Source organism: Anser brachyrhynchus (assembly GCF_964034855.1).
Source record: "Anser brachyrhynchus genome assembly, chromosome: 24".
Lineage (NCBI taxonomy): Eukaryota > Metazoa > Chordata > Aves > Anseriformes > Anatidae > Anser > Anser brachyrhynchus.
In genome coordinates this window covers 122,468-148,475 of record NC_137717.1, presented here as the reverse complement: position 1 = coordinate 148,475, position 26,008 = coordinate 122,468, and the positions used below count along the sequence as shown (strand labels likewise).

The 26,008-nt window shown below is 52.0% G+C and overlaps 2 protein-coding genes across 9 annotated transcripts in view; both read left to right on the top strand.

The window, feature by feature from the left end:
- Positions 1-26: 26 nt before the first annotated feature.
- On the top strand, positions 27-20,733 carry LDLRAP1 (low density lipoprotein receptor adaptor protein 1). Of its 7 annotated transcripts, none has more exons than XM_080566898.1 (10): positions 81-249; positions 858-1,004; positions 4,899-5,041; positions 6,715-6,827; positions 9,580-9,694; positions 12,791-12,863; positions 13,458-13,541; positions 14,869-14,999; positions 16,878-16,912; positions 18,715-20,733. In XM_080566898.1, the coding sequence occupies exons 1-10, from the start codon at positions 165-167 to the stop codon at positions 18,857-18,859; spliced, it is 1,071 nt and encodes a 356-aa protein (XP_080423024.1). In that variant the 5' UTR covers positions 81-164; the 3' UTR covers positions 18,860-20,733. The 7 variants fall into 7 exon arrangements, with proteins under 7 accessions (XP_080423030.1, XP_080423029.1, XP_080423027.1 ...); XM_080566900.1 differs by having other exon boundaries at positions 82-249; positions 858-935; XM_080566899.1 differs by having other exon boundaries at positions 84-249; positions 14,872-14,999.
- Positions 20,734-22,617: 1,884 nt separating this feature from the next.
- Positions 22,618-26,008, top strand: part of MAN1C1 (mannosidase alpha class 1C member 1) — a 45,186-nt gene continuing 41,795 nt past the window's right edge. Inside the window, exons 1-3 of one of the 2 annotated variants that reach the window (XM_080566881.1) lie at positions 22,671-23,250; positions 23,991-24,393; positions 24,758-25,033. In XM_080566881.1, coding sequence (XP_080423007.1) covers positions 25,019-25,033 — 15 coding nt within the window. In that variant the 5' untranslated portion in view covers positions 22,671-23,250; positions 23,991-24,393; positions 24,758-25,018. Of the gene's footprint in view, positions 23,251-23,990; positions 25,034-26,008 lie in introns of both variants that reach the window. The other variant, XM_080566880.1, reaches the window with a different exon arrangement.

Below are 26,008 nucleotides of genomic sequence, written 5' to 3'. Positions count from 1 at the left end.
GCTCCGCCCCCCCCCCCCGCACGGCCGCTGGGGGGGGGGGGGGGGGTTGCACGCGCGGGGCGGGGCGGGGCTCGGAGGCCGGCCCCGCCCCCGGACGCGGTCAGCGCGGGCCGGGCCGGGGCGGTGCCGCCGCGAAGTTGTCGAGGCCGCGGGGAGGGCGCGGGATGGACGCGCTGCGGTCGGCGGGGCGCGCCCTGCTGCGGAGCCCCAGCGTCGCCAAGCCGTCCTGGGCCGGCGGCCGCCACAAGAGTGAGAGCCGCCGCACTCGGCCCCGGCCCCTCCTCGCCCCCCGCGCCCCGCTTCTTCCTTCCCGTGCTCGCCCCCCCCCCCCCCTTCGCCCTCCGCGGCCGTTCCCTTCTCCCCCCGTGCCCCGCTGCCGTCCCGCCCCGCCGCTGCCCCGCGCCGTGGCTGCGGAGTTCGTTCCCCTTTCCCCCGCGTCCGCTTCCCCGCTCTCGGCGGCCCCGCTCTCCCTCGCCCGCCCCACCTCCCCCCGCGGAGCCCCCCAGATCCCCCCCGCTCCCCGTGCTGCGGCCGGCGGGGGCGCCTCCGGCCCTGCCCTCCCCCCCCCCCCGCGCCGGGCTCCTGCCCCGCTGCGGGGCGCCTCGGGGGGGCGCCGGGGCCTGGGGAGCGGGCGGGCGGCTCGGGGCTGCGTGGCGGGGGAGGGGGTCCCGGCCCCGGCCCGGTCCCCGCGTCACGGAGCGCTGGCGGGGGCCGCGCCGCCCCCCGGAGGGGTGCCGGGGCAGGAGCGCGAGCTGTGGGGGCTCCGGCCGCGGTGTCGCCCCGCTGCCAACCTCTGCCGCCCCGGGCCTGCGCTGGGGCAAGCGGCCGCTCGGCTCCTGCCAAGTGTTTTCCTGCAGCGGCCGGTGGAGACGAGCCCGGGCCGCCCCTTGCTCTGCTCGGATGGCGTTGGGGTGCTCCGAAGGTCAGCGAAGTTGGTGAGGGGCCGCAGGGAATTGAGAGCGCCCTGGCAGCATGTGAAAGCATCGCAGGAGCGATGTGGGAAGGTACCGGCTGTGCCTGGAGCCCTTGCTGTCCACAGGCGGGATCAAACTTCCCCATTTTACTGACCTCCTGACGGGATTTACCCTGGATTCTCGCCCCTTTTTGTAAGAATTAAGGGGCCAGTAGCTGCAGGAGGTGAAACTGCAGCTTGATGGTGCTTTGGGGGGGACTGACAGCCCCACGGCTGCAAATGCCTGGTGCTGTGCTGGGACTTGTTAAGGTGCTCCCCAGAGTGGTCTTGTGGGGCAGAGACACTCCTCGCTAACTGGAAAGTGTGGCAGCCTTTGAATTCGGGCTACAGACATCTCTGAGCCTGCAGAGAAATGACCTTGCAAACCAGCCTGTCATGGGCAGGAGCATCGCTGCCTGCCGAGCGGAGCTGGATGATGGGACAGACGCCTCCCGCGTGCGGGGCCACATTGCCTGCGCCAGGTGTGCCGGCCTCAGCGGCCTGCTTCAGGAAGGGCAAAGCCTGGGTGCATTTTGCTTGCATTAACTGGAAGGTGGTAGGAAGTGGTGCTGAGCAGGGCATGTGGAGGAGAGTCCATGTGTCCCTGCCACACTCCCTACCTTGCTGCCTGTTCACGTGCTTTAAGCCTGACAGCTTGTTGTCTGTACAGCCCTGTGGTTTCTGCACCTCTCACCTCGGGTGGCACACTTGGAGGTTATTCCCCAGGCTCTTACCGCTCACTGCAAGCAGTGCCAGAGCAGGAGTGCTGGCAGCAAAGGGGCCAAATGGAGCAGAGGCTCTCCTGGGCTTTTACCTGGCAGCAAAGCTCTGCCCAGTAGCAGGAACCAAAGGAGGGAAAAAATCCTGGCTTGGAGATTGTTGATGCTTGCTTCTTGGTGCCCTCGTCAGCTTCTCTCTTTCTGAAGGCCCTTCAGTGGCTGCACCAAAACCACCCGTGTTTCTGTCTCAGCTCAGTGTGAGGAGCAAGTGCCCGGGGCCTTCCTGCAGCCATCAGCCAGTGGCGCCTAGGCATCGCTCCAGAGCACACGCTGGGTCCCTGTCCTCCGCGAGTCCCCTGCTGCCCTGCTCGGAGTGCAATGTGGTGAGGTCCCACTTGGTGGTGGAGCTTGTGTCAGGGGAGAGGCTGTGCACCTGGAGCCCTGTCCAGAAGATGAATGTGATGGCTGGTGTTGCAAAATGCCAAGGAGCCTGGGTGGCTGTCCTGAATCTCTCGGGCATGGCTCATGCATGGTATCTGAAGTTGAGGCACGGCTGGCTGATGCCAAGAGAGCAGTCCTGCCCACTTGTGGAGCCAAGGCAGTGACAGGAGGAAGGGCAGGGAAGGTTTTGTCTTCATCTACTGAGAACTTTTGTCAGCAGCCAAGGCACAGAGCGTGCCTGGGACAAAAAACATGCTGGAGATGGCTGAAATCCTTGCTGGAGTGAAGCTCTGTACAGAGTAGAGAGGATGGAACAGTGCACCAGCTGAAATTTCCTGCAGAGGTGCCGTGGGAGGCAGGGGATCTGGGCCGGATTTACTGAATCTGCCCCTCCACCTCCATGCAGGGAGCAAGGAGGAGTTGTGTTGCAGTGCCACAGAGCAGAAGTCAGGGAGGTGAGGTCAAGGGGTGATGGTGCTTGCTTCTCTTATCTGCGCTGCCTTGGAAGGATTTAAGGGCAGAGTGTGGTGGGAACATGGGGCGTGCACCATGACCAGCTGAAGGAGCGGGAGCAGGCGGCTGCCTGGCCATTGTGTGCAAACCTCCCTCCCGACATGCTCGCCCAGCTTTGGGTGCTGAGGGTGGGAGGGCAGCTGCAACACCCTTGGCTTGGCTTTTGAAGAAACCAGGCTCTTTGCTGGCACCATCCATTTCCAGGCAAGGTACAAGGCGAACACAGCATCCCACGTGTCCTCGGAGCTCCGGGTGGATTTTGTGTGTGTGCTGACCAGCAAGCGTTGCTCTGAGACTCGTGCTGGCCAAGTGAAGAAAAGCTGTTTTCCTCTTCTCATCTTGGCTCCTGGAGTGGAGCAGCTCCTCTTGCCAGGTGTCTGGCTCAGTCTGCAGCCAGGACCCTCTCCTGCTCAGCAGGACCTGCTATGGCTGCACAGCCGCATGGCTCCCTCCCTGCAGCACACTCCTCACCCAAGCCGTGGCTCGGGCTCAGGAGCTCTTGCCAGGTGGTTTTCTTTTCCCACTGCAGGCAGCCCCTTGGGACCTGCTGGTAGGTTTCAGGTGGGTTCTTCTTGACACCCATGCTGGGATCGGTGCTGGGTTTATGGCTTATCTGCTGTCTTGCCTTGCCACAAGGCTGCATGCCTTGGGTTACTCAAGGGGCATGTCCCCCCATGCTGCAGCCCTGCCCCTGCTCTCCAAAGTGGCTGTGGATTTGCAGAAAGTTGCTGAGTTTGGCCCTGCTGCTTGGAGGCAGCCAAAGCTTGGGCTGAATACAAGGCAACAAAGCCTTCAGGGGCATGTTTTGTCTGCAGCCGGCATAAACTGCTCTCCAGGAACCACGTTGCTCCTAGGGCTGTAGGGCATCTCGGCTGCAGCATTACCTGCAGAGGTAAGAGCCTGGCCTCTTCCCCCTCGCTCGCCCGCCGCAGGGACACGAGCCTGTCTGTTCTGGCATATAAGAGGCTGTCTCCCTCTGTGTGCACGCACTGCAGAGGCGCACAGACTGCCTGTGCTCGGCATAAGACACTCTACCTTTCTGCCCTGACCCCTCTCGTGTGTACACTGTAGGAACACACAAACCACGTCGTCTTTCTGGAGGAAAGGCACTGCCAAGGCATGTTCTTGGCCATAGGGTGCTACCTGAGCACCATGGCATGATCCTTGTGGGTCCCTTCCAATTCAGGATATTCCATGATTACAGGAGGGCTTTGGTTTGCATGCTGCAGCCCACAGCCAGCGCATCACATGCACCTTGGTATAGTTGCCTCCTGCTCAAAGCAAGATTCCTTAAATATGCAAGCTGCAGATCCTGGGTTGCAAGCTCTGTGTCAGGAACTGGAAGTCAGAGGTTAAATCCTGTGGTGCAATTTCAGTCTTAGAAATCTACTGCTGTTTCCCATGCCTTTTCGGGAAAAGGAGGAATAGTCGTACTTGGAAATGCACGTCTGTATCTTCCAGCCTGCCTGACTTCCAGTGTGATTCCAAACTTATCTCCCTTTTTAGGACCCTCTTTCCCACTCCACCCCCCTCACACAAGGGGAGAGGCTGATGGCCCCCCAGCAGCCTCCAGAGCAGAGACCTCACATGTGTGAAGCTTCACCTGCGTGATGGGGTTCTCTGTGCTGTTGGTAACAGATTTAGCGAGCCATGGCACAACATTTGGATCTCTGCAGATGCACATGGGCTTAGCTAGTGGCAAATCCTGACTTAACCTCTATAGGTAGGTGATGGTTAGCATAGGGTAAGGATATTGTGGTGCACAGGGTGGGCACTGAGCCCTCCCCTCCGTACCTGGCTGGGCCTGATGCTCAGGAGTCCTTTGGTTTTGGTGTGAGCATGGGTGCCCTCTATTAAACTGAAGAGCTGATGGATCTTAAAGGGTCATTGACATATGCTGTGACTTGTGAAGGTTTGCCTTCTTGGGAAAAAGAAAAGCGAGGGGGTTGCTCTTGCTGCCTTGGAAAGCTGTGGGGGCTGACAGTGATGTCCACTGCGTGAACACCTCTCAGCTGCTGTTGCATGCAACTGAAGCATGCTGTCGCCTCCTCTGACGGCCAGCTTTCTGCTCCATCACCTTCCACCAGCACCTTGTGAAATCCATCATGGCAGGGCTGTCTGGTTGCTCAGCACAAGCAGCATGCACTCCTACCCACATGGACACAGGAGTCCCCACCTGGCACAGCAAAAGCCAGCTGGTGAAATGCTGTGCCCTCCCAGCAAACTTCCCTTGTGCGTTTGGGATTCCAAGAGCCTCTCTGTTGCCTCCCTAGAGCTCCCAGAGAACTGGACTGATACCCGAGAGACACTGCTGGAGGGCGTGCTCTTCAGCCTCAAGTACCTGGGCATGACGCTGGTGGAGCAGCCGAAGGGTGAGGAGCTCTCTGCAGCTGCTGTCAAAAGGATCGTTGCAACTGTGAGTATCTGTGCTGGGATGCAAGCCCTGGAGCATTCACAGAGCAGACCCATGTCACCTTCTGGCACCAGGGATGATTTTAAAAGCTGAGGGTATGGAAGCAAAGCTCTCTTTCTGCAGGCTGTGGTGACCATCAGGGTTGCAGGTTCAGCCCTTACAGAGGTGAGCAGGACTCTGCAGCATCCAGCGGTGTGGGTAGAAATGCAGAGAGGCACTGGGAAGCCTTTGGGGCCACACTAGCCTGCAGAAGGGTTATGCTGAAGTAAGCTGCTGTTATATGTCTGGGTTCTGGCTCTGCTTGATAAGCTTGGGTGGCACTGGGTGTGGAAGAAAGCTCTGACCTGGTGAAATCAGCCTCCCCCATGGCAGTCTCTTGCCATGGAAGACAGGGACGTGCTTTGAGTGCTGCCAGCACATGACCAAGCCCTGAGCCTGTGCCCTGGCGTGCATTTCTGAATTTTCTTGCCACAGGATTTGGAGAGTTAAGAGGAGGAGGGAGCAGGACGGTTTGCTTCAATTCCCAGCCAATGCAGCCACCCGTCCTGCTGTAACCTCTGATGCAAGAGGGACCAATTTTCAGCCATTCTCTAACACAGAACCTCCCCAGAGCCCCTGCTCACCAGGCTTTCCATGTAAAAGTAATGCTTCTCTAAGCCCTTATAAAACTGAGGGAGGCAAATACTCAATTGTATTGTTAACTACCATGAAATGCAATGGGGTTGTGAACTGTGCTAGGTAATGATGGATTCTTTCCTGACATGTGCGGAGCTAGAAGAGAGGGGAGTGCTCACATGAAAGGGGAGCGGCTGGCAGAGCCCTTTACGTCTGCTCTGAGTGACTGAGAATGGAGCCTTTAAGTAAATGCCCCAGGGTGAGACCACTCCTGGAGGGGCAGGATTGACCGTCAGCCGATCTGGACATTGCTCAAGTGAGCTCCCCAGGGATCCAGGTCTGCAGTCTGCAACTAGCTAGCTGTGTAACTTTTTGGAGAGAAGCTGGGCAGTGAGCTGAATGTAACCTAAAGCGTGAAAGCGCAAGGCTAGTAAATAAGAGGAAGCGGCACCTTAAGTCTTGTTACTTTTTAAGCTGCAGTCTGACCTCGGCACGGGATGTCTTGCTGCTTGAGCAGGATTTGTCAGTGCAACTCGGAGCTGGCTGCTCGGGATCCCTCATCCTGCAGGGATGTCCTGCTCCCAGCACAGCTCTCTTGAGGGCTCTCATGGCTCCCTGAATTTGCACTGGTGCCCCCCACTGCTCTGGAGCTGGCCCTTAAAGGAAAACTCCCTCGGGTGCCATCAAGCGTTCACAGCTTTGCATAGCTTGGCCAGGCCAGCCACGACTTTGTGCTGATGGTCAACTTTGTGCTGACTGTTGTGGTGATATCCTTGTGATGGAGGTGCTGGACTCTACCTCTGCACTGTATGGGGTGGAGGGTGCACATCCTTGTCTCACTAATGCCAGCGTAAATCACTCCTTAAGGGAACGTAATGTTTTAACAAGTGCCTTAACACACCTGGTAGTAAATTCAGTCTCTAATGCTAATTACTGCTATTAGTATGTCTATTAGGTAGTCTATTGCATACCTAGAGTGACTGATCTGCTGTGCTCATATAGCCTTGTATGTGTATGTGCTAAAAGCCTGCAACTTTCCCCTCCCTCTTTTCCTTCCAAAGGCAAAAGCAAGTGGAAAGAAACTGCAGAAAGTTACTCTGAAGGTCTCACCCAGAGGGATCGTGTTAAATGACAGTGGAACTAATGAGCTGATCGAGAACATCTCCATATACAGGTGCGTTATGGGACACACTGCAGCATATGTGTGCCTTGAGCCCTCCTCACCTGACTCTGCGCAGGGTGATGAGACAATCGTTCTGTGTTGGCATCTGAGTCCCCCCTCCTGGGTGGCCAGCTCTGACGTCCACCCAGGCCTGAACTGACGTATCTCTGACCATCGTGTCTTAAAGCAAAGCAACAGTGGGAGGAGTGTGATCCCTATGCTTAAGGGAAGTATACGTGTCATGCAATAAGTGTGTCCAGTGGTGGGGTAAGGAAAGACATTATGAGCCTAGACATTTCGTGTGAGCGCACTGCTGATCTGCAGCCAAGCGCCATGTGAAGCTTTGCTGAAGAAATGCTGAAGTGGGTAAAGGCAGGAGGTAGATGTGGAGGGTGGTCAGAGCGTTGCTGAACACACAAGGATGTGAGTGCAGGAGCTGGGGCTGTCTCCCGTCCTTGCTGGCTGCTGTGCCCCATTGCTCTTTGCTTCTGACGTGTTTACATCGCTCTGACAAAGAGCAGGGCTTAGGCAGCTGTTCAGACCTAATACCAGTGTGGGAGGGGATGGTGAGGCTGGATTATCCCATATCTGCTCCTGGATTTTTTAAGTGTATTTTCAAAGAGCATCTGGTTTGAGGCAGATGCAGGCCAGGAGGAGCACAGCTAAGCTCAGATCTGTCCCTTTCCATCACTTCTGTCCCTTCTCCTTTCACCCTTCATACACTCCACTTTCTGTCCTTCACCTGCCACATTATAGCCCTTTGCTGTACATGGGATGGGGAGCGCTAGGTTGGGGCACTCTCTCTAGCAGGACTACTAACCTATTTGCTTTTCTCCAGTTTAAACTAAGCAGTCACCTGCAGCAACCTCCCTTGGAGATAAAAAAACACTGCTTAAAGAGCAGAGCTGGGTGAAGCGGCCGTGAGCGTGGTCACACCAAAATTGATATCGCTATGCTGGTGTAAAATCTTATGTGAGCAGAGCCATGGGCCTTGGGCGTTTAGATGCTACCTTAAATTCTGCCCAGACACTTTCATGGCCAGCAGTAAAGCTGTCCCTCCCCATCAGTGCTTGTATACAAGCATCCCCTTGGTTCAGCTTAAATAGGCTGTTATGTGGGAACTGATGCTGCTCCCCAGAGATGCTGGTGATAAGGGGTGAAAGCTGGGATCTGTGCACATGGGGACTGTCCCCTCATTCTCTAAGCATGCTTCACCAGTACTGTTTCCAGGGAGTTCCTCTAACAACTCTACTGTCTTATGTTTGGCTTTTTTGTCTACCAGGGAGATGCCACCTCTGAGCTCTTGCCCCAGGTCAGGTGCTCAGTCAGGCAGCAGGACAGGGTGGCTGCGACTAAAATGTAGCTAGTGTCACTGGCGTGCTGCTGAGAGAGGCCTTGCAGTTATAAAACCCACCTCACTTCAGAGGCGGGTGTGAATTGCCCTTTCCCTGCAAATTGATGCCCATCGTATATCAATCTGAACACTGGAGGTTGCAGGAAAACAGCCACATGTCTGTGTAGGTGACCTTTTGCAGCTTTGTCATGGTTATTAAAAGACCAGAAATGCTGCTATGGGGACAAATGGGAGAAAGGAGTAGACTTCCAAGTGCCTTTTTAATCCAGAGCACAGCTCAGCTCTGTAAGACTAAACACAGGCTGTTGAGCAGAAGCATCCTCACATGCAGTGAGAACCTAATGCAGTGTAAATAAATTTTGAATGTTGCTTTTTAAGTTTCAGCATCTCCTGGGAACTGGGACTTTCCAGTCCCTTCCCCGCAAAGCCTCTGGGGCAGCAAGAGCATGAGTTGAGTGGGCAATGCAGGGCGACAGGAAAACTTCCACCAGTGTGTCCCACTTTTTCCTTGAGCTTTCTTGTTCTGTACCACCTGTTTGATCTGTTGCATGCCCAGGGAAGAGTCGCTGCTTGTGCCTACTGCCTAGCACTAAATGTCCAGGGCAGCTCCAGCCAGTGCTGCCTTTAGATGAGATGCTTGGTCCTGCAGCTCCTGGCCCAGAAGGTCCCTGGGGGGAGAGCCTGTTGCTCTTCCAGAGTCTTGTATTCCAGCGTAACCCTTGCCTGGAGACTGGAAGAGATGCAGCTGTTCCAGGGATGCTCCCTCAAGGGAGGCTGAGCTGCCTTCTCTGCATCCTGTGTTCTCACGTCAGGGCTCTCAGAGCATCCTATGCATCTGCTGCTGCAGATCTCAGAGCGCAAACTTCAGCCTTTGACAGCTTTTCTTTGGTGCTCCTGCATCAGTTTCCTTCCCTGGTTTGAGAAAGCACAGGGGAACCTCAAGATTAATTCATAGGTTGAGGAAAAATTCTTTGTCTCCTCTTGTAACCTTGTACTCCAAGGAAGATTTTCCAGAGTCTCCCTGAGGCAGAGCATTATATGTAGTCCCAGACTGCCACACTGCAGTACTTACTTGCCTTCTAGAACCTGTCCTTCTCCCACAAGGTGAAATGTTTTCTCTTCTCTCCTGCCTCTGTGTGATGCACATGGTTCGTGCTGAGCTGTGCTGTGGCTGGCTACAGAGGGGCCAGCAGCTGCACTGAGTTTCTCTTGCGCTCAAACCAGCAGCATTACATCCTCTGTGCTGGGCTTTGTACTGAAGCTGGGTAATGCTCCTGCACTCTCTCTGCCTTCACTGCTTGGCCCTGATGCTTGAAGACATGGTGTAGGAGTTTGCTGGCAGGTTTGATGAGGGGTTGGTTGGTCTGTACGTGCAGTGCCCCAGACAAGACGTTTCGTTCTGTCTTTCAGGATATCCTACTGCACGGCAGACAAGATCCACGATAAAGTGTTTGCCTACATTGCCCAGAACCAGCTCAATGAGAACCTGGAGTGCCATGCCTTCCTCTGTACCAAACGGAAAATGGTTAGTCCAGAGGAAGAAATGGGGATGTGGCTTTAGGAGGAGGAAGCAGAGAGGGGCTGCACGAGTGCTGCGATGAGATAACAGTTTTGCCCTTAGTTATAGCGAGGGGAGTTGTTTCCCATCTAAAGGCTGGGGGAGAGTACCTGCACAGGCGCTCCATGGTCCTGATGTGGTGCTATAACCTGTCTGCCCGCAGTTAATTGCTGCCCAGTGGCAGGCGATCACTCTCCAGAGGGACCCACCACTGCCATGGAGCGTGCACAAGGAGGAGGTGTAACTATGGGCTGGGTTCAGCCAGTTGTCTCACATGGACAGGAAAGGAAAAGCCTTTCTGCCCCCAAGGTCTGAGTCTGGGGTGAGAGCACCTGGCCCTGGACGAGCACCTGAAATCCTCCTGCCTTGCTGCAATCCTGGGAGCTGGGGCTCCTTTTCCTGCTCAGCAGCTGCTTCCCAGGACTGCAGGAGCCTTGCTACGTCGTGGGCTTGAGAGGCTTGGAGAAGTGAGGATGCCTCCAGGGAGGATGGTGATATCAAGGTGCCGGGGGGATGCCTTGCTGATGGGAGGCCTTTAGCCAGTGATCCTGGGCTTACTATCCTGTTGTCTTTTTCTCCATTGAAGCTCCCTGTCCAATTTTTGCTGACATCTTTGCAGACAGAGCTGTATCCTCCCAGAAAGAGGTGTCAGGACATGCAGTGTGCGAGACCCCACTGTGCCAGGAATTAGGGCTTGAAGCAGAGACCTGCATACATAAACCAGTTTCTGGTTTTTGCTTTGAACCTTCTTGTGGGACTTTTCTTGCTGATTCAGGGTATCTCACAGAGGGAGGGCTCCCAGATGGTCAGGATGGGCAGGAATACAACATTTTACAAGCTGGAAGGGGAGAGAAGTGGATCACTGAGTAGTGGCTCCACATGGTGGCATGGGAAAGCCTTTGGGGCTCTCAAGTAGAGCATCATCTGGGTCTGACAGCAAATGGCAGGAAGGGGTGTAGGAGAGAAGGACAGGTCAGATCCTTCTGCCCCCAGAAATCCTTCCTCTGGAGGGACCTGCTGTGTCTGTTGGGGGTCTGAGCAGAGAGCTGGATGTCCTGGATCTGCTTCCCTCCTTTCCAAGCCAGGAAGCAATATCCAAGGAGGCTGCAGGAGCTGTTCCCTTTGGTGCATCCCAGGATGGTGATTTCTGGGTCCTCATGAGCATCCCTGTCTCCGGCAGGCTGGCACTGCTGCTCATGCCTGGAGCACAGTGACTGCAGGTCTGATAATATTCTTCACTTCTCCCAGTTCTTTTCTATTTTTTCCTTTTTTTTCCCCTCTGGGGAGAGAATAATAGAAGCTACAAGTTGTCTCCTGTGGTATGCATTCCCATCCTTGCATGGTGAAGATAAGCCTTGCTCTGCAAATTAAAATTTAAATCTCTCCATTGGTAAATGAATCATCTCATTATACATCAGCACAGTACATCTCCCTCCAAATGAAGTTCTCCAAGGCCTTTCGTGGCAAAAACTGGAAATATTTTTCTTTGTCTATAAAATGTACGAATGTCATGCTGGTAAGGTGGTGCCCTGCTCCCAGACCAGGGACTGCCCCTGTCCCAGGGCAGGGTCCCTGAATGTATGCATAGCTACCAGTCAACAGGCATATCATTAGTCTGTATTTTTAGTTCATGAGTAATTCTCAACAGTGGCTGTGTCTTTAAGCTGTCAAATCTGAATCAAGCTTAAAATTGTAAACAGCTGTGAGGGGTTTTTTGTACTTAATTACCATATTTAAGTTTTTAACCATAAAATGTTTCCATTTCCATCAAAGATGTAAATAGCTCTGACATTCAAATGAGCTCTCATGCCTTGCAAGGCTTAATTGCTTTGTTGCAGTCTCCTCTCTTCTTCCCATGCAGGAGTGCATGGCTTCTGGGAGAAGGGTGTTCTCCTTTAGCACTTTCCCCTATGCCCCCGTCCTCCAGACTGCAAAGGGCTGTAGGTTACGTGCTCCAGGATCTGGGTTTGTTTAGCTTGTAACTTCATAAAACAAACCTCAGGGCTCCTACAGTGTGGCAGCCTTGGTGTATTACTTGTTATCTCCTTGCACTCTAAACTGCCAGTGAGCTCTGTCTTCTCCTAATGAAACTGGCATTATGTCGCTATTTATTCATCTTAAGCAACGTGTGTTGTTTAGGGTGTGGTTTGTTTTTTTGTTGTTAGTTTTTTCTTCTTAATACTACTCAAACTATATTGGCTGGGGGAGAAATGAAGGGACTGAAATGAAGGTGTCCTGCTGCAGCCCTGTCTGTGCATATGTCCAGCTTGAGGCTGTTGCAAAACAAACCCGAAGTATTAGTTTAAACCCATGGGACCCAGCCTAGCTGGGGGGGAAGAAGGGGAAGACTCTGTGGGTCTCCCACATCTCACCTCCCAGATTACTCCCTGTCCAGGAGAGCTGGGAACTTGCCACATTTTGCCCTGTTGTCTGCTGCTCTCAGAGCATCCTCATGCATGTGGTCTCGCTGGGTGCTGGAGGGGGCAGCAAAACACAGCCCTGTACTTCTCTCCCTGGCTGTTGTGTGACAACAGTGACAGTGGTGTGGTCCAGGCTACTTGGGCTCTGACCAGGTGCTGAGTCCCTTTGCAGGGTTGGTCATTCTGGCCGTGATGCTCTGTGGCAGATACTGCACAGCACAGCCCCTGGGCAGGGAGCCACAGCCTTAGGGGAGCCATGGGGAAAAGTCTGGGGCTGTGCAGCAGTTGCGCTTGTTGAGATGTGTTTAGGTGTGGGGTGCATGAAGAGCTGTGCACCCTGTGGTTGGGAGCGGCTCTTCTATCTACTTGTCAGCATAATGCCTCTGGTGGCTCTTTCTCTGCCTCCTCCATCTTCCTGTTGCAGTTAAAGATGTCTGCAATGTGCTCTGTGTTCTACATGGAGCAAGTCCTTGTTTCCATCAGTATTTGGTTACCTCTCCATAGCCAGGCAGTGCAGGAGTGCACGGAGCGGAGGACTGGTTGGATCCATGTTAACGTGAATCTGCAAGGCAGAGTCTCCAAATGATTTAAGTCTATGTGAGGACCCATCTATTAATGTGCTGCCTAACCACTGTCTTTCCAGGCCCAGGCAGTCACCCTCACTGTAGCTCAGGCGTTCAAAATAGCATTTGAGTTCTGGCAAGCCTCCAAGGAAGGTGAGTTTTATTCCTTTCTCTGTTCTTTACATGTACTTCTACTCTTCCACACAGCTGCTGTCCCTCCAAGTCTTTTTTTTTTTTACTTTTTTTTTTTACTTTTGCCAAATTGGCTGTAATGTCCTTATGCTCCTAGTGTGGATCCCCACATCCGAGTTTGATTTTGGATTTGAGTTGGACCCAGAAGTTCAAGGGATGACTCTGTGTTTTTCTGGCTTTCAAGTGCCTTTTCTTTTCGTCTTGCCCTCAAATTTTCCAGGCTGCTGTCAAGGTTGGTCCAACCTCTGGCATGATTTAAGTCATCTTCCAGGTTTCACTAGACAGCCTTGTCAATCAGGCTGAATTTTGGCTGCACTCCTTTCTTGCAAGTAGGTTTGGAGGACCAAGTGTTTATCTGTGATATCTCAGGAGCCCTGCCACTGTCAGTATTTTTGCTTTTACCTTCCAGAAGATTATAAAACACACCCAGATCCTGGGCTGCTTTGGGCAGAGGAGACCTGGTGACCTGTTGTAACCGTCCCTCCTGGCCCTCCTTGCAAAAGGCTTTATGGGGTAATGCCCTGTGGGCAGTGATAGGGTCTCCTTCTTTTTCAGAGAAGGAAAAGCGGGAAAGGTCCGTCTTGGAAGGAGAAGGGTCGAGCAGCCCAAACTTGGATGCCCATGCTTGCCCTGACACACGTAAGTCACCAGCAGCAGAAATTTTCTTCAGCCTTGGGGATGGGGGCATCAGGCTACTGTCTAATGTTTGTGGGTTTTTTCCTGGGAGGGCTTCGATGATCAGCAAGGAGCAGGCACTTTTTTTTTTTTTGAGATGTTGTCCTTGGTAGGGTGCCTGGAGTGTGGTGGCTGCCTTCTGGATCCTTCCATCTTCCCGTTAAATATCTTTTCACCCCCTTGTACACAGCTGCTGTCTCCCCGAATCTATTTACTTCCATCCAAGACAAATTGGCTGTAATGCCCTTAGGAGCTTAGCATGGATCTCCACATCCCAAGTTTGATTTTGAGTTTGCGTTGGACCCAAAAAACTTGTTGTCCTGTTGGCTGTGTGAAAATAAAACAATTAAATGGTAAAAGCCCTCATAATTCATTGTCTGGCCATGACTCCTCTGAAACACTAGATGCATAGCCAGGGAGAAATGGGACAGAAGACTAATCTCCCTTCCATGCTGGCCACAGAGATAAGAGGATTTGGCACAGAGGAAAATAGCATTAAACTGGGCTTACTTCCAGACTGGCATATCTCATTCTTTCATGTGAAGGCCCAGGACTGGATGAATCTGTCACAAGTGGTGGCACAATAGAACAAATGAGATCCAAGGCTGCAACTGGTGTAGAAATAGGCCCCGTTGTCTGCCTGGCCACAGGCTGATGATTTGCAGTTGGAGCATTTCTGCATCTGCACATATCACAGTGTGGTGAGGAGGATTTAAGGCTTCCCTGTGGTGTACTGGCAGCCCCCAGGCTATAAACTATTCCTTGTCCAGTGCAGGATTTTCCCTCATTCCTATAAAATAAAGATGCATCCTTGTGAGATGCTGAACTGATGCCATGGTCTGAGCTGAGGATATCGCCCAGTCTGTTCCCACTGTGTGGTTGCTGTTCCCATCCCATGGGCTATGAAGCCCTGGGGTGGGATGTCTCAGCTTTGCCCAGGACTGATCCTGAGTCCTTCTGAACGTAAGCACGTACCCAGGAGCCTCCTTTGTCCCTCCATTTGTCCCTCCATTGGCCATCGATCTGTCTGATCCTCCCCTGCATCCCTGATGAGGGGATCTCAGGTGCCTGATACTTGTATCTTGAATTATTTGGGTAGAAACCACAGCCTCAGCCAGTGTGAATGTAGCTTCTCCATACTAAAAGTTGTGGCCATGGTGAAGAAATTCAATGCTACCCCCTAACATTCCCCTGAAGGGAAAGAAATTGCTGCAAAACAGGTTGGTTTTGTGTCATCTGTTTTTTTTTTTTTTCCCTCCCCTGCCTCGTTCCCTCTCTTCTTTGTTCACAGCAGCAGTCACAGCGAACTTGCTGGATTTAGAAGATCCTGCCAAATTGACTCTGAGTGGCAGTGCAAACTCTGCACATTTGGATAACAGCATGTTTGGGCCCAGCTCCTCTGTAAATAACAACATGATGTGGGTAAGTGCCCAGGCACCATAGCATCTGCCAAGCTGACAGGGATTGATGCTGCCTCCATTTCATGTGCTTCAGGTCCCCTTTCAGAGCTTGCTCTTGGACAAAACCCCCTGGGAGCTCTCGGGCAGCTGAGCCATTCAGGGTTTCAGACATGCCCAAGTGAGCTGGGTTTTGGTGTCCTACTAGAAATTGAGTACCTACTGTCCTTTTTAGGATCAGTAAATAAATTAAAGCAATTGCAAGCCACTCTGGAAAATGCTGCTGTCAGATAATTGAACATTATTTATTCTCTAACAGCATTTCTCCGTGGTTTGTCACTTAATTGAGAGACCACCTAACTGCTCTATTCAGGGGGAAAAATCATTATGTTAATGGCCTTAGTTTACTGTTCACTAAAACCAGGTTATGTTTACGTTTGTTATTACTCTTAGTTTTCCCTTGTTCTCATTTGTGGCTCTGTCTTGCTTGTTTGAGCATGTGTGGCTTCTCTAAAATATCCAGTCATCTGGCTTAACTGTTTCACGGACCAGCAGTAGAAAAATAATCCAGATGATGTTCCTGGGTGTGCATCCATAGGGGAGCTTCTTGCGCACCCAAGTGCTCCCTCACCAGTAGGGCTGGGGCTGATCTTTGAACCCCCAACCTCTGACCTTGTTCCCACCATGTTTCCTCTCTGGAAACATGCTGCCTGTTATAATTTGGGAGGATTGAATGATAAAGGCCTTTGTTTGAAACCTGTTTCTTGCGTCTGCCAGGTCTGAGGCATTTCAGGTTAAACCTGAAGATCAATTCCAAGTCATATAAAATCCTGGAGGTTTAACAGCAGTCTCTGAACCCTCCCTTCTTGCAGAGTTTTCATACTTTGCATATTACATCAGATCTGCAAACGTATCTCAATTTCGGGAATTGTCAAGGCTGTCCATAGCAAAGTCCTTTCAAAGGGCTGTCTTTCTGCATGGGAAACCTTTCTCCCCTGAGCAACTCAAATGCTTTCCCTGGGAACCCTTAAAAGAACAGATTAGAGAAGGATACCAGGGTTGCTCTCAGGCAGTGCAGGTCCAGCCCTTTGCTGGTACATTGTTGCTTTCCAGGTTCCTGATCCAGAAAAGCCCCGGTGAATGCCCAAAACATCTTGCTGAGATCTGTCTAGGTCAATCCTGCTAGCAAAAACCTACAGCATGTGCCAGTCATATGGCAGGAGCTGGAAGAGCTGAGGGCTGTGGTTCGCTTTGCTCCATCCTAGGTAGCTGTCTGCCACCCAGTATCAGGTCTGCCCAAAATGTGTTTCTGCATAAAGAGCAAACAAATGCTTTCAGTCAAAACAGAGTCTTCTGCTTTGCGATGATGAAAGAGCAGGCTAGGGGTGGTGGAGGGCTTGGCATGTGGATGCTTTGGAACCAGCTTTCATCTTAGAACAAGGTGGCAATTTTCAAGGCTTTCATTGGCTTCTTCAGAGGGACCCAGTTAACTCCAGAGGGGAATCTACTCCAGCTGATGGGCCAGATCCAGCCTGTGGGCAGAATTAGCCTGGTTTGGATATGGTGGAAAAAGGCCATCCCTCTCCCCTGTCTCTGGGCTGTGAGGGGAGCACAGAATCCCCAGGCTGAGCCCTGGGACCTGCTCTGAGCAAGCCTGGACAACCCAGAGTTACATCTCTTACCCTGTGACTTGTATGAAGAGTGAGATAAAACCTGTTTAAGGAGGCAAATTGCTGGTAGAAGTGTTGCTTTAGGCACTCAGAAGTCAATATATATATATATATATATATATATACATATACACATTTTGTCTGCCATGCTCAAGTACGGCGTTAGATCTCTAAATAACACTTCTGTGCATTCTCTTAGCAACTACTTCTCTCTTTTTATCTCTTTAAAAAAGGAAATGGATGATGGTCTCGACGAGGCATTTTCAAGGTAATTCTGATAACTCCCTTTACAAGCTCACACCACTGGGGACTAGCCCAAGGGACCAGCATTTTTCATAGTGCTTCTAATCCAATCAGCTGTTGTGATCTGACCTAGGCAACTGCCCCATCAGTATCTCAGCTCCTAATTGAAAGATAGGCTCTGAGAGTGGCTGATAAGCCAGTATTTTGACAACCTTTTAAGGATGGAGAGAGGGTGCATGTGATAGGAAACTTAATTCCTCAAGCAGCCAGCATGTCTGTTCTTGCTTGCCAGGGAGGTTTGAAGCTGCCTGTTTCCAGTTCCTATGCTAGCTGTGGCAACACTGGTCCCAGCTTCTGGCATGGGCGTCTTTATCCTTCCTTTCCCTTCTGTGAGGCTTGGACTAATCCTGGTACCGCAGTCTCATCTTTCCCCAAACCAACAGCAAACTGCTGAGGGCAGCGTCCTCCTTCCCTGCCGAGTCCAGTTCCACTGAGTCCCTTCTGCAGCTTTGCAGCAACTCTGATACACTAATTTTGAATTAACGTACTTGCGCAAATTCGGAGTTTGTGGCCATAAGTTCATGTGGCTTAATTTACTTTCAACTTTCAAGTCCAGATTAAAACCTTCCTTGGAGGTTCACACCGAGCAATCCAGCAATGTTAAACAAATCCGTTTTCTTTTGGGTCAGTTATCCTGTCTGTCCTTGTGTAGACAGGCCTGTGCAGGGTGACAGGGATGTTGCAGTGCAAAAAACTATGTGCTCAGTCCAAGAAGATGGACCTTTGTGTCTTGTTTGGGTCTTGGAAATGATTTAAAAAGGTTCCACTTCCATGGCAACCCTGTCCAAAGTCACGTTCAATAAAGGGACTGCTTGATGTTAATATCATCTGTTTTTCTCACCTCTGTTCCTTGCTCTACTTAAATAAGCAGATGTTATTGCAGTCTTTTGTTTTGCATTGCTGGATGCCGAGCTGTTGCATCACCCCTGTTGTTTGGGTAACAGGGTATTTGGACTGCGCATCCATTGGGGTGAATGCTTTTGAAAGTCCTCCTGCCAGAACATCATTGCTGGTCATTTTTCTACTTTATTAAAAAGTGCATGTGTGGTTAGTTTTACCTGAGGTTTATTCGATGCCATGCATCTGTTATATGAAACACCAAATATTTGCATTAACCTGTGGAACTGGGAGAACAGATGCTGCAGTGTTATGTTTTCACAGGGGTGTTTAATAGCACAACAACAAACTGGGGCTTAAGTTTTGTGAAATGTCTAGGACCTGCAGAGATGAAAACTCTTTAAACTGATCCTGTGGGCTGTTAAACACCATCTGAGACTTTGTCTTAACGCAAAGAGTTAAATGTTTAGGCCAGGGCCCTGGGAGGCAGGAGGGCTGCTGAGAGCTGCCACAATGACTAGTAGGCAGTGAGTGACAACACCATGAGTCATTGCAGTGAGGGTGCTCCTTTGGCCAGTGGAGCCTTTATGCTGAGATAAGAACCCAGTTAATGACACACCCGCCAGCAATATGTAATAGGAGGAAAAAGACACTGTTATTCCAGACCACGAATGTATGGGATGTCCAGACTGCAAATTCCCTGGATGCCTGTAGGGAAAATGTAATGACAAACAAGCAGAAAAGCAGCTATAATTGAGAGAGTTGCAAACGTCACATGCCAACTCTCCCCTTACTGAATTACTTCTTTCCGTTGGAGGACTTTAAAATGCGTAACTGAAGTTTGGATTTGGCATTACAGATGCATCAAGCATCCAGGCTATAAACTGCATGCATTTCTGTTCTTATTTTTTTGTTTTTCTTCCCTCTTAGACTTGCTCAGTCGAGAACAAACCCTCACGTTCTCGACACGGGACTGACAGCTCAAGACATCCAGAGCGCAGAAATGCTTTCACCTGTAGATTGGGATAAAATAGATTCAAATACAGGCGAGAAAGATGATGTGTTCATGTTTTGAAGTCAAATTCATCTAATAGCTGACATTAGAATAGCCACTAAAATGTCTGTGGACTGAATAATGCTCTTCCAGGTGCTGACTCTTCTGAGGGATCTTCACCAAGTCAGATGATGTTATGGCACGACTTAGACCAAAGCTTTAGAAATCTAATGTCGAGAGGGTTTTTCTACCTTGCTTTTATCTAAACCGTGAGATCCTCTTGAACGTATTTATTCATAGCTGTTGCAGTTTACATACATTATTGGAAGGTGTGTAGAGCATCTACAGTATTTGGTTGCAATATACCATGGAAGAACCATCAGCAGTGCCTGTTCCTCTCTGCAAAAGACTATGCAACACCAAAGTCTCTGCGTATACGCGTTTCTAGACAAAGATCTGCAGATGCAAATGCAGCTGCAAGCACGACTGTTACTAAGCTACTGTTTCTTGAACAACCCATCACCTGCCTAGGCTAAGGGGAAGAGAGTTGCTGTAGCTGCTAGCAATGATAAAATCAAAGAGGTAGCAAAGATGTTGTTTTTGTTGGGAATGTCTGTGATGCTTTCACAGTTGTCAATCACCCATACATGTTCTGGCTTTTTCTTTGCCAGCTTCTTAAAGGAATTGACGCTTTTTACCCAAAGATTCTATGAAGTTCTGCACTTTAAAACTTGAACCGAAAGCAATGGTCCAAAATGGCAAACTAAGCAGTGCCTGTAATATCTCTTGAGAAGCTATTTATCCCTCTTCCAAAACAAAAAAACGAACAAAAAAAAAAAAATCAGTGTTTCAGGTCTCTTTCAAAACTGACTGCTCACATGCACTGTTTCTGATATGACTCGAAATACTAAGGCTCAGTTGCATTGTTGGTTTGAAAGCAAAGCCACCAGGGAGTAACCAATCTGCTTTTCTAAAGTGTGTTGAAAGTTGCAGGTTGTCTGAATCCAGTAGCACAATAGATTTGTGTTCTTAGCTCTGCTAAGTGGATTTGGCCATGCGTGCCTTTTTACTGTCTCAAAACTATTTGGTAGTTGTCCACTCAATAGACTCAGATGGAATTGGATTAGACAAGACCGGTACTTGGATGTTCAGTTAGCAAAAGGTGCCCCTTTCAGTGGTACTCCAGTCCTCTTCCCCCTATAGTCACATCTGCTGTGAGGCTTAGGAAGCTCTTTTCATCTATTCGTGGAACTGAAAATAAGTAATGGAGGTATAAAGCTTATGCTAATTAAAAGATTAAGTTTAATAATCCTAAATAGTTGCACTGACAGTTTGTAATGTTTGTGGCCTTCTGTGAAGTATACTAAGTATACTAAGCTGTTTTATAGATTTGTAACTTGGACCTTGGCTTTGAAACACTAATTCATTCCTCAGACAGCTCTTTATAATTCTTTGTTTGCTAGTAAACAAACAAACAAACAAAACCTCTTTGTCAGCTGTAACAGTTTATTAGGAAACAGCTGAATGACTCTAACTTAGATTTGATTTTTTTCTCTATTATTGTGATAAGGTATTGAGGACTTGGGAAGCTAACTCATCATGTCTCTTAATAAAATGTGTTCCCTGTTTATTCTGCAAAATTGTGTTTAGAGCAATTTTACATCTTGAACCTACTGTGCCCATGACTTACTTGATGTCATGTGTAGCATTGGTCTCTTGCGATTGAAGGAATTACTCAAAGTTCATCCGTGCTACAGAGGCACACAGTAGAGACATGAACCTAATGGACTGTGAGGCTTTCTCTGTACATTGATATGTCTCCTTTTCTAGAGATTTGAGAATCATATACTGAAATGCACAATACTATATATGTATGTATATAGTTTTTAAGAAAACCTAATGCTGTAAACAATATCTGTATGGAGAAAATAAATATTCTGCCATTTTTTGGAGCATCTGTGCTGTCTTTACTTTTACTGTGGCATTTTTAATATGTGGAAGCCTTTGTATTTCTAACTGGTTGAGTTTTCTTTTTCCCTTGATGCGTAGCAGTAAGCAACCAGAAACAGTGGGAAAAGAGGAAGTTTCTGTCCATCAGAAGATGGTTCCCAGGGCCATCTATACGGAAAAATGATGGCTGCAGTTAGACACCATGTGGCAGCACCGCTTCCAGGAAGCGCTTAGCGGGGCGGGACCAGATGTGGCCACATGGGATGTAGCAGAAAGGCAAGCAGCATCTGCCTCCTATGCCATGTGGCGATGTACTGATGGGGTCAGGAGGTAACCATTTGCAGCCTGCTCAGTAAATCTGCCCCTGCTTAGCTGAATCAGCCTCTAGGTAAGGATGATAACAGAAGATGAAAGTTGATGATTGGTCTCATGGGCAGGTATGTGTGGTGCTGGTAACATCAAAAAAATCAAAAGTATCTTAATTGATAGTATTTGAGTCACTGTGCACTGTACTTCTCCCTTGGGGGAAGTTTAATAGTTGGCTTTTAAATAAAACTGCACAGAGAATACCCTGTACTTCCCTGCGTATTCATCCTCTCCTTGCAATTCCTGCTTTTTCTGGCTACAAGCTCAAGAGCAGTTGGGCTCCTGCAGCTGCTGGTTAATCACACTGCTAACACTCACCTGGGAAGCAAATGGAGAAATTCATTTGGGAATGCTGACAGATTTAACCTGAGTACAGGCATGCTCTTTGGGCATGAGAGCTGGGCTGTGGGTGAAGACAGAGACGCCTCTCTTACAGTAGTGTTAGGCTATCAAAAAAAGAAAGTTCATTTTTCTGTTTAAATCGCCTATTCCAGTGTAAGGAGCTGTCTCAGATTATGTGTACTGGATACCAACAGTCTGCTTCTGTGCATAACCGATGGCGGTGCTGAGGTATGAATTGATCTTTTAGTTTTGATGTGACTTGTTTTTTTAAGCGACAGTTAAGAAGCTTTCAGTGTCCGTTTCCTTCACCTCTGCTGGCAGTGTGCTTTTGAGAGGGAGAGGAAGGAGTTTACTGTGTTTTGCAACAGCTGGGAGGGGGTCCTTGCATACATGCTTGCACTGTTCCCTTGCTCAGCAGCCAAATACCCAGATACGTCATGAAAAGGCAGCACCCTGCTTGGTAGGCTGCCTATGGTGCCCGCTGCTTTCACACCACCTCGCTGTGCAACGTGGGCTGATTTAGAAAAATAAACTGGCCTTCAGCCACAGCAGTGAGTTCTTGCCAGGGTCTTAACCTCTGACACAAATCGTTAAGGTTTTAAGTATCTAAACACTTCTGTTCCCTAGGAAAAGGCTGCAGTTGAAAGGGCTGATGGCCTTTTGATGCATTCAGTTTGACTTCCTCACTACCTTCCCATGGGGCACAGTCACCCAGCCCTGATGTAAGCCCCTATCAGGGCAATGCAGACCCTCAGTCTGATGTATCCTGTGCTCCCACGTGTGTTCCATGACAGGAGTTGACTTTTGGTTTGTGAAAACAAGAAGGGACATTTCTGCCTGCAGAAAGGCGGTTCGCACGCCTTGCCTGGACCCTGAGACCCCTGTTCCTGGACAAGGTTAACACACCCTGTCAGGTGGTGCCAGCGAGGCCCCCGGGGCTGTCACGCCAGGGGAAAAGGTTCCGTCCAGGGATGCCTTGACCACTCCAGGCTGCAGGGGCCGTGCAGACGAAACCGCCCTTCAGAGCCCCTCAGAGCCCCTCACAGCCGGTGTCCAGACACCCACCCCTACCCCTGCGAGCCCTCACAGCTCCATCACCCCCTCCCCCGCCCCTCCTTAAAGTACCCGGACGCCCCCTGCCAATCACAGCAGGGTGGGGCGCACCTCGCAGCCAACTGGGGGCCGGCTGGAGGGAAGAGGCGGGGCAAGGCTCTCGCCCAGCTCGGGCCAGACAACCGTGGTAAATAAGGGGGCGGGTCTCTCGGCCTCTTGGCGTTTGGGACAGCCAACAGGCGAGGCCGGGCTCCAGCAGCTAGCCAATAACGAGCGAGGGCGGAGCGAGGCCCCGGGTTGGGGGGGGTGCTAGAGTCACGACTGGCAGGGTCCGGGCTGCTGATTGGCTGACGGCGCCTCTGCCTCCTCCTCCCGAGGACCGCTGGGTTGAGGCGGGGCGGGGCCGCCGGTCCTGTCGCAGTGAGCGGCGGCGGAGGTGGCTCGTGGGGGCGCGGGCGTGAGCGGCGTGGCGCAGGCCGGTCTCCTTGGGCAGAAAGGGAGGCGGTGTGGGGAGGAGGTGAAAAAGAATCCCCCGAGTAGCTCGATGCAGTTAGGTGCGGCCTTCCTCGGTGATGGATGGGCAGGCGAGTGGAGCTCCTCCGTTGAGAGCTGGGCACGCGCTGTCCTCAGCGTCCTCGTAATTTAACGAGCGCGTCTGAGTGCCGGCAGCAGTAAGGGGTTCTCGCTTTTGAGATGTACGGGCAGGGCTGAGAAGATTTTGTTCGCTGTAGGACTCAGAGTCGCTTGGATCTATCAAAGGGGTGAGTAAACAGGGCTGGGAATAGCAAAGCGTTTGCGATCCCATTTTGACGTCGTGCTTGGGGGCAGCGCAGTTTCTGCCCATAGAAGCAGGGAGATTTTAGGCTCCTACGTAGGTCTTTAAAACGTGTTCTGCTTTTTGGAAGTGCTAATGCTTTCTTGGTCTGGAAGTTGAGCTCCGTTTCTTCCAGCGCACCCAAGGAAGGAATGAGAGGAAGTGAGTAACAGCGAGGCAGAGATTTGGGAGAGAGTAGGAATTCGCTGGGACCCATTTTGCAAAAACAAAGTCTGTAGATTTTTTTTCTCAAGAAATTTAGCCCGAGTCGAGCTTTCCGCATGGATTATTTGCGGACCCTCTTATCTCCATTCCTGTGGGTGAAGGCAGCTTCTGAAAGCCTGGTGAGAAGAGAGAGAAATATCCTTGTCCCTGTCTGTCTCATCCTTGGCCCTGAGCACCCTGCCTGCCTTTCCCGGGATTTCCCTTGCTCCTCGTCAGAGCGCCGATCCTCCCTCCGCTTGGCCCGAGGGCTGCCCGGCCCCCGGGCCACCAGAAGAGGCCGACAGCCAGGAGCTGTGAGGGATGGTGCAGATCTGCTCGCAGACTAGAGAACTGATGGCAAGTCAGAGAGAACGAACTAGTGTGGCTGGAGGGTGGGGGAATGGCTGTGGAGGCTGCAGATCCTCCATTAAATAAACGCGCTCTTGTCATCTTCCCCGCCCCCCCCCGCTCCCGCCCCCGCAGAAATGCTGCAGCATGAACCCACCGCCTAGAGGGAAGGGATCGCACCTCCCCGGCCCCGCTCCCCGAGCCAGGCTCTAAGTCGCCGTCCGGCTCGGAGCCTGCACGGGGGACAGACGCCGGCAGCAGCCCTGCCTCTCCGCCGCGCCGGCACCAGTGGGATGCGCTCACCGCCGTCTTCATGCCAGAAGGGGGAACTCTGAATCGCCGCTCCGCGCCCTGCAAGCCCCTCGGGCGAGGCGAGGGGGCGGCTGTCCTCCCGCACCCCGGCCCGGCGCCCGCTGGCAGCCCCTGCCCGCCCTCTGGACTCAGGCCTGCGGCGGGGTCTCGCGGCACAGCCGGATCCGGAGCCGTTCACGTGTAACCCGCCGGCGGCCCCCCGTGAAGGCGTCCGCCGCAGCCGGCGGTGCGGGGGGTGGATCCCCGAGCCCTTCGCTGCAGCAGCCGGTGGCAACGCTCGCGGTGGCGCCGGTTCCCGCCCGGTGGCCGCGATCCCGTGCCCCATGGTGCTGCTGCGGAAGCTGCCGGGCATGCCGGGCTGGCCGGCGGCGCTGGGGCTGCGGCTGCCGCAGAAGTTTCTGTTCCTGCTCTTCCTTTCGGGCCTGCTCACGCTGTGCTTCGGGGCCCTCTTCCTCCTGCCCGATTCCTCTCGCTTCAAGCGCCTTTTCCTGCCCCGCCGGGCCACCGCCTCCTCCTCTACTTCTTCCTCCGCCTCCTCCTCTTCCACCCGCGACGCTGACCTGCCCCACAGCCCCCCCGCCGCCGCCGAGCCCCGCCACGCCAGCCCCGCCGCCCCCCGCCGCCTGAGGGAGAAGCTCCGCGCCGCCGGCCCGCCCGCCCACACCGCCGCGGCCTCCCGGCAGCAGGTGCAGAGCGACGAGCGGCGACGCGAGCTCGACACGGGGGCGCCCCCCGCCGCCCGGGAGACGCGAGCTCCGTTCCGCTTCGACTACGAGCGCTTTCGCCGAAGTCTTCGCCACCCTGTACGGGGCGGGCGGCCCGGCGAGGACCCTGACAACCGTGCCCGAAGGATGAAGATTAAAGAGGTGAGAACCCCCCGATTTGCCGTTGCCTCCCCTCACGATCTTCAGTCATCCCTCGTCCTCCCTTCATGGCTTTGTCTAGCCCCACGTACCTGCTCTCTTACTTTGCCTCCCCTCGCAGCCTTGTCACCCCCCCCCCCTTTGTTTTCCCCCAGCACCTCTCGGTGCCCCTCACAGCTTTGGCACCCCTCTTTCTCCTCAGTCACGCTTCGTCCTTACCTTGCAGCCCTGTTGGCCCACAAGTCACCAGTCATGGCTGCTTCATGGTGTTGTTACCCCTCACAGCCTTGCCCCCCCCCCACTCAGTCATTCCTGTGCCTGCCTCACAGCCTCATCCCCCCCATCTGTCATCCTTCATCCATCTCTCACAGCCTTGTTCCCCAGCAGTCACCCTGTGGCCTCCACTCACAGCCTCATCTGCTCCTAATTGTGCCTCGTCACCCCTCCACTCCTCATGCTCCCCTCATTTCCCCAGAGTTGCCCTGTTCCCATTTCTCAATCAGGCCACTTGTAACTCCTTCCCCCTCCCCCCTTTTCCCATCACCAAGGAGGATGAAATGAATCGGGGAAGGAGGGGGGACAGGACAGTACATCTCTTTCCATGGGGGTGTCCTGCAGCATCACTTCGCTCCTGCGATGTGTCAACGGGTATGTGTGTTTGCCTGCGTATGCACACCTCTGCTCTCACTGGAGGTAATGTTAGGGTAGCACAATAAGGTTTGACTAGAAATTAGAATTAAACAAAAGGAAATTTGATCCCGGATGATACTGAGGGAAGAAAGTTGCTTGGTGGGAAGTGGTTGTGGTTGTACAAAAGGCTTCTTCCCTGGGTACAAACATGAACCTGGTTGCTTTGCAGCATTTGAACACATGAGAGCTGGTAGGAGGTGATGAAACAGTGCTTGTCTGTGGGCATGGACAGATGGGATGTGCACACATGGTCATGGGAGAGAAGGCCTGAGGCTGACTGTAAGTTGT